The 7,626-nt window shown below is 31.5% G+C and overlaps 2 protein-coding genes across 2 annotated transcripts; both read right to left on the reverse strand.

The window, feature by feature from the left end:
• Positions 1-638: 638 nt before the first annotated feature.
• Positions 639-2,837, reverse strand: LOC123683994 (sulfide:quinone oxidoreductase, mitochondrial). Its single transcript, XM_045623041.1, has 6 exons — positions 2,528-2,837; positions 2,105-2,435; positions 1,831-2,028; positions 1,557-1,766; positions 1,269-1,455; positions 639-1,037 (listed from the first exon to the last, which is right to left on the reverse strand). The coding sequence occupies exons 1-6, from the start codon at positions 2,593-2,595 to the stop codon at positions 733-735; spliced, it is 1,299 nt and encodes a 432-aa protein (XP_045478997.1). The 5' UTR covers positions 2,596-2,837; the 3' UTR covers positions 639-732.
• Positions 2,838-3,334: 497 nt separating this feature from the next.
• Positions 3,335-7,284, reverse strand: LOC123683998. Its single transcript, XM_045623057.1, has 5 exons — positions 6,885-7,284; positions 6,613-6,788; positions 6,359-6,552; positions 6,071-6,301; positions 3,335-5,016 (listed from the first exon to the last, which is right to left on the reverse strand). Exons 1-5 carry the CDS (start codon positions 7,121-7,123, stop codon positions 4,630-4,632), a joined length of 1,227 nt encoding a protein of 408 aa, XP_045479013.1. The 5' UTR covers positions 7,124-7,284; the 3' UTR covers positions 3,335-4,629.
• Between the last annotated feature and the right edge of the window lie 342 nt (positions 7,285-7,626).

Below are 7,626 nucleotides of genomic sequence, written 5' to 3' on the forward strand. Positions count from 1 at the left end.
AACACCTGCTGGACCTGAGCCTTTCTGTAGGCTAGGAAAAGACCAATATAAGGCTGTGTTCCAGCAATGGGAGTTGAATAACAGGATAACCCATTGGACTAACACTCCTAGACTTGTTCAGGCAAAGAAATTCGTGACGATTTCACCTACCTACGCCAAAAAGCTCTTAAAGCTGTCACGAGCCGAGCTTCGGGTGATGGTGGGACTGCTGACGGGGCACTGTCGGTACAAACATCATTTGTACTGTATGGGGAAGTCAGCAGATGAGATTTGCAGGCTCTCTGGATCAGAAGCAGAAATAGCCGAACACATGGTATCCAAGTGTCCAGAGCTGACTGCCCTAAGAACCAATCATATGGGGGAAGCCGGTCCTGGATACCCGGGAGGTAACGGACAAAGTCCCTAAGGAGGTTGTCAGTTTTATTAACGTCATTGATGACCTCCTTGGGTTTCCATGAATAAGAAGAGTAGAGAACAAAAGATCTGCATGGTCGCAGTTCCTGGAAGGCTTACCGAGCCACAACGACCCTGGTTCAAATAATAATAATTATAATATGATAACAGTACGTACCATGTTTTTTAATAAATTTCGTATATTACTACTCAGAGAGATAGAAATAATGAAAGAAAGATCTGAATTATTGTTTAAAATAAATATATTTTTTCCCTCTGTATGTACAAGATAAAACCATATAAAATATATTAAAAAAAATCATATAACTCAACACTTATTTATTTCATGTACAGATGTAATAATTTTCTCATTGTTGCTGGTCCATTCCAGTATCCACAAAGCATTAAATTCCAATAAAGAGGTGGCATCAAATACTTCTTCATAAGATACATTGAGGTCATTTCTTTATCTTGACTTATAGGAAATGTTTCCAAAGGTTCAAGTTTGTAATTGAATTCAGCCAGTATACACTTATTGTAACCAGTAACTAACGGACAAGATGCGTAACCATCGTATACTTTATGTACATCTTTGCCGTCCATTACAGCTTTTAGATTATGAAAAACTACGGCACTCTGTGCAGCTGAAAATGATTTTGTGAGAATGAAAAAAATTAATTTCTGAATGATACTTTTGGTATTCAAAATAATTTAAAAAAGAAATAACTGAGAAAAACCATATAAAAATTAAAAAAATTCATTTTCCAAATTAATATTTGGAAACAAATGAAACATGCAATTAACTTAGAGCCCTTTCAAGAATGATGTCGTCATCATCAGTAAGGAAACAAGGATTTAAAAAATGAAAAACTTACCAGCTGCTGCAGCAGTTTTAGAGTTTGGTGAAGAGCTACAGTCTCCTATAGCAAATACATTAGGGAATGTAATGTGTCTCAAAGATTCAGGATCTACATCAGCAAATCCTGCAGGGTTACTCAATTCCTTGTTAGTCCTCAAAGCATATGGGGTACTCATTGGTGGAGTCACGTGAAGCATTGAATACTTAATAAAAAAGTATATTGTATATATACAAAATAAACTTTTGGTATAGAAATATACATTTATGATCATTTAATCATGAAAAAATTAATTATTAATCTTACTTCCATAACTTGCTTTTCTCCTGGTTTATCCAAATTTTCGAACACAGCTTCCTTTTTATCTGACCTGACTTCAACAAGATTCATTCTGAGGTTCACTTCAATATCTCTACTATTAACCACATTCCATAGAGCATCAGCGTACTTTTTAACTCCAAATATCACAGGCAAAGAAGTATTGTAAATAATCTTCGACTTTTGTCTTTTTCCATTCTACAATAATCAAACATACATACAACATGTACCTCAGATTGCAGTTCATATTATTAAAACATACTTTACGTAAATAATCATCAACAAGATAGCAAATTTTTTGAGGAGCTCCTGGACATTTCACAGGGGTGTTGGGATATGTAAAAATAGCGTTACCAGATTCAAAATTTTTCAGTACTTGGAAAGTTTTCTCAACATATTTGTCGGAATAATTGGAACAAACTCCGCTCCAATTTTTAAGACCTTCTAACAGGCCAGGTATCTGTAAATTAACTATGATTTAGATGACCATATATCTAAGGGCAATATATAACAATATAATCATTGAATTTCCTCACTTTATCATAATTAGTTTCGAGCCCAAGGGCTAAAAGCATAAAATCATAGTTTATTTTATGGCCCATAGTGGTAATGACTTGATTTGACTTTGGGTGAAACTCTGCTGCACTATCTTTAATCCACTTGGCATTATCTGGTAATACATTTTTTTGTAGTTTAAAAGAGTCATTCAATGTATAAACTCCTGCACCCACTAATGTAAATAGAGGTTGATAGTAATGCCTTTCACTGGGATCAAGTATAAGAACCTCGTCTTTACCCAGAATCTTTGAGAGTTTTGCAGCAACAGCACAGCCTCCAGTGCCCCCACCTACCACCAATACTTTGCATCTGAAAGTAGCAATTTCTTTGAAAAGTGGAAAAGAATGGGATAACCTTTGCTGGTATAATAATTTTCAATTGAAGTGAAAAACGTCTCTTACCCATGGTGTGCAAATCGATAGGATGTACATGAAAGTTTTTTTAAAGAAAAATTGAAAGATTGCAACATTCTTTCACAAGAACAAAACTATTATGAAATGATTCGCTATCTTCCAATTTTCAATCATTCATAGTTTTATGACTTTTTGGGTTATGTTGTTATTATTATTAATCATTACTTCGTATTTAATCACAGAGTACTGAGGTTTTTATCGATATTTATTAACCATATATCATCATAATTCCTGTTTATTTTTCCAAGAACCATATATTTATATTGGCACATATGTCAGTTTACTTTACGATAATCATGTGAAATTCCCTTGTTTGCATTATGTACAGGATGTGCTCAAAAAGTTTTAGCCTATTTCAACAAAGTTATCTGTTAGAGGAGTATTAAATAATGTTTTCTATCCCAACTCTCCTAGAGTTCTCTCAAAAGCTGAGGCTCTTAGAGCTTGTCCGTTTTGTAAATTGTTGGACAAATGAAACCCTTGCTCTCTGAATATATGCATATGTGCTTAAAACGCTCAGCCAGTACACTAGAGGCTACAGGTTCGATTCCGAGAGGGTTGAATATTCATATTTATCTTATAAATCGTTTTTTACTGAAAATTTTCAGGATTTGAAATATTAATTGAGGGGGAAATAATAAATCATTGTATAAAATTTACAGTTTCATTTTCGTTCTAGTGTTTTCCAGGTTAGAATATTCAATTCGAGGTGTTTATAAGAAAGTTAATTGCTAAATGTTGATAGTTGTCTGCTAAAAAAATAAATTCATTCGGGATTCATTGAAACAATTGAAATATTTTATACTCTTATATTAATATCAGTCCTTACTTATTCAACACTCCAATATGAGATTGCAATCAAATTCCAACAGTATCAAAACATTTCTTCCTTACCAATTCACAATAAAATCCTATAATCTATTTATGACAATTTTATAAAAATTGTAAAGTACTTACATTAATATTATAACTACATATTGAATAGCATATGATACCGGATATAAGGATAAGCAAAGACATTTGTAAATTTCTTAAAAATTAAATATTTAAAGTAGCAACTTTATACAAAACAAAACAATGCGAATGGCATTTCGAAAAAAATATACAGCAATAAATTAATTATAATGAAAATCATTACATCCATTTAAATACATAAATTGAATGAAATCATTCATAAAATTCTGTGAAATATAAAAAGAAATCTAAGTAGAAAAAATTATATAGTATACTATAGACATTTAATAACTATTTTTCTTCTATGGTAAATTATGTATAGATGCTTCATGAATAGTGAATTTCGAATCAATGGAAAATAAAATCGCAAATATATCACAAATCATTTCAAAGGAAATTATTCATATGTTGTAAGATGAAAATTGATCATAAAATTGTATTACCGTTTATTTTTAATATTATAAACATGTATAAATATTTATATTTACTCCGTAATATATTCCTTGCTTGAAAATGAAATGATTTCTGATGAAAATGATAATTTGTTCAATAATAAGCAAATTGGTGTGAATGCACATGAAACGATAAAAGAAATGAAAAATGACGAAAATTAGTAAATTATACTAGTCAGTGTTCTTGGATCTCGAATATACTTGAACCATTGTATAAAGGATATCCTTTATACAATACTTGAACCATTGCATCATTACAATTATCTTAGATTTGTAAATAAAATTTGTGCACAATAAAAAGTTTGGAGTTCTTAAAATATCCACACATCTCTAAATATGACGAAGCAATTATTGAAAAATTATAAATTTCAACCAAATTATCTTCAGTCAAATCAAAATCACTTTCTGCTTGTCATTACTTTTTGTCTTTTTAATATACAGGGCGGCTAAATGAAAACTGATAACAAGAGATTTTAAGACATAATAAAGTTGGTATAGATCTACACTAAAGGGTGATAAAAAAATTTCAATTCAAAAGTGGCATGAAATTATGTTGATCTACAGTTTATACCTGTAGATTAACATTCACAACAAATATACTTAAATTTTGAAACAGAGCAGGTATCATCAACTGTGAACTTATTGACCCCCTGTATATTTATAATCACATAAAAAAAATACAGATTAGTTTCTTTTCAGTCTTGCTCCTACCCCTAAAATAGGCCTACCAACCCTTTCTGGTGGATTCAGACTTTCAGACAAACCATTTAAATTCAGAGGTTCTCGAGGACGGTCTATTTTATCAGAGTAAAATGACCCATTGGATTTTACGAACCTGTAATTAACAAGTTTCTCTTCTGGGGCCATAGGCCTGATCGAATTTTCTAATATGGAACTGGAAACAGATTTTTCTTCCGGTGAGTTCAATCTAACTTGATCAATTGGCTGTTGAAAAAATGAATTATCTACTCCATTCATTTCTAACTTACATCCCCTTTGTTCTTCTGTTTTTTTTCTTGTGTCGTGTTCGTGACAATTAGTTGATGGCTGTGGTAGAGCATCATACAATACCTGAAAAAAAATAATAGCTAAAGAGAACCTAGAAAATCAATAAAAGGTACAATGAAAATTACTTCCACATATATTTTGAATAGCTTTTCCAGTATTTTGATGAAACTGTTTTATAAAAAGCATCTTCAGAGGTTTCCCAATCGTACTGCCTCAGCTATTGAAATAGATAAGCGTTCCAATAAAATTCAGAGGAGAAAAGAAACATCAATTGTTCATAGCATCTGGTTACCATCAACAGATCGCATTCGAACTAAACCAGCCAAAAATGGAGGATATGAACCACCTACACTTACAATCTAGAAACCTCTGAAGATACCTATTTTAGTTGTAGGAGAGAAATATCAGGTGAAACGCCAAATAGACCACGACTACGAAGCCCAAATATTTATAATTCTGTTGAAAAATCTGCCTTGAAAGTTTGCAATATTATGGCATTTATATATGCAGGCTAGTGTGCTATAATTAAAAAATAATTATTATTCATTGATTTACTTTATAGCATACTAACATTTTGATTCCAAATAAACAAATAAATATGCAAAAAACATAATTATGAAGTGGATGTTTATATCCACAAACCTTTATAAGCTTTCAACAAACATATGGACAACAATGTTGTCATCCTAAAAAAAAAGCCTGAGTAACTTTTTGTTTCTGAAGATGACAACAATCATGTGGAAACATTTGGTAAATACTACAGAAAGTGACTACAACTTCAGAAGAAGCCTAATTACCATAAAAAGCAAACATTATATATGAATAATTTATTCAATGAACAACAAAAATTCAAAATTATATTTTTCTTAGATGGTTGATGAAATATTACTCTATTTATTGGAAATAGTCTAGTATTACCCAAATAGAATACTTCTCTTGAACAATATTGCCTTTTATATGTTATCCAGTGAATGTTCAGTTTTGAAGTCCTGGTTGTTCAAGGTTCAAAAGGAATATTCTGAATAAGGCACAAATATACAGCCAAAATTAAATTTATTTGTTTAAACATTCAAAGCCACACAAATACACATATTACTAATAACATTCAAATCCATACCGATATCTCTGAGAAATCATCTTTATTTATATTCCTCCTATAAAATTCCAACTCTTCTTTAGTTAGTTCATATCTGTGAGTAATCAATTCATAAGTGAAAAATAAGAGAATGTTGTTCATTGGTATTGGAGAGCTCTGGATCAATTTTAGTTTAAGTTTACAAAGAAAATCTTCAAATTGTGGTGAGTTTTCTTCCATCAATTGAAGTATTATTGATGAATGACGGCATGCCTGCAAAAAAGTAATTAAAATATATGCTACAAATGAAATATAATAAAAAATACTCACTAAATATATGATCGTTTTAATTTCTTTCACATCTCGATAATGCAACAGCTGGTTTATATAACCCATTACAGCTATTCCCTCTAATATAGGATAGCCTTTTGATTGAAATTTTTTGATGCTATAAAAAAAATTACTGCACAATTTTAATGCATTATAAAATTTTGAAGGAGCTTCATCCCTACGTTTCTCACTACCTGAAATTGAAAAAGAAATTCTTGATATAATCAAGAAAACTAAGTAAGTAATTAACTTACATTCAAAATCCTGCTGTAACCATGAAATAAATTCCTTTCTAGTTGTATTTCTCCAAAGGATTTGTTCTTCAGATTTTTGTTTATTTTCAAAATGTGCTGAAGAAATGAACAGGACAAATTTTTCTGAAAATCTTTCATTTCTCAAACATTCTTCATGGATAGCTTCCATTGCCTCCCTTTAAAATGAAATTTTTATAACGTCACTTCATTATTTTAAGAGAAGTTTCAATTTGTATTCAAACCTCAAAAAATTACAACATTGAGTTCAATACCTTATCAAATTAATTGTGGGACATTTTTTCATGAACTCGTCTCTAATGTGGTATATTTTGTTGTTTACTGTGATACCGTCGTCTTCGATATTCAAAAATTCGAACTTTTTGATCAAATCATCATAACCATTCTTATCCTCTAGTACAGGATCATTTGAAATTGGATCTAGTCCTGGTCTCACAGAAACGGCATTTGGCCCCAATCTTAACCATCCTCTTCCTCTACCAGATCCTGACATGATTCACTTTCTGACAAAAGTTAATTCTAAATTAATAATGAAGTCTAATTATTTTCCAATGTTTTTAGAGATTCGCCTTAAAGTATCTTGAAATTCTTGTATCTATCAGAAACAAATTTAACCTCTGTTGTCAACATCAACATAGGCTTCGGTAGGTTACAATCGAACTAATTCACTAGAACGATTTGAACTACGAGCAGAGAATATAATAGTGATCACTGACTATGAGTCGAGACCAGGTTGAGAATCGGACTAGGTTGAGTATTTGACTAGGTTTAGGCAAAAAGTCTTGAATTTGCCTCTGCATGAATCATTGAATTTACACATTGTTTGTGTCATCCTATTATGACTCTCCTAGGCCTTTGTGAGACCTCAAGAGCTTGTGGGAGTAAGTAGAACTGGTTGTGTTTTGTATAGGCTTTGTTACTGTGACCTGACCCATCGCCACTTCAGACATGCACTGTTAATTTTTTACTGAATGGTTGGTTGGAGGAACTGGTTAC

The sequence above is a fragment of the Harmonia axyridis genome, chromosome 1 (genome assembly GCF_914767665.1).
Source record: "Harmonia axyridis chromosome 1, icHarAxyr1.1, whole genome shotgun sequence".
NCBI lineage: Eukaryota > Metazoa > Arthropoda > Insecta > Coleoptera > Coccinellidae > Harmonia > Harmonia axyridis.

Coding starts and splice junctions, on each gene's coding strand:
- LOC123683994 (XM_045623041.1), bottom strand. CDS start 2,595: ATGTTGCAATCTTTCAATTTTTCTTTAAAAAAACTTTCATGTACATCC. Junction 2,436..2,527: donor TATCGATTTGCACACCATGG/GTAAGAGACGTT, acceptor TGCTACTTTCAG/ATGCAAAGTATTGGTGGTAG. Junction 1,038..1,268: donor TAAAACTGCTGCAGCAGCTG/GTAAGTTTTTCA, acceptor AATCATTTTCAG/CTGCACAGAGTGCCGTAGTT.
- LOC123683998 (XM_045623057.1), bottom strand. CDS start 7,123: ATGTCAGGATCTGGTAGAGGAAGAGGATGGTTAAGATTGGGGCCAAAT. Junction 6,302..6,358: donor TTAAAACGATCATATATTTA/GTGAGTATTTTT, acceptor ACTTTTTTGCAG/GCATGCCGTCATTCATCAAT. Junction 5,017..6,070: donor ATGATTTCTCAGAGATATCG/GTATGGATTTGA, acceptor ATTTTTTTTCAG/GTATTGTATGATGCTCTACC.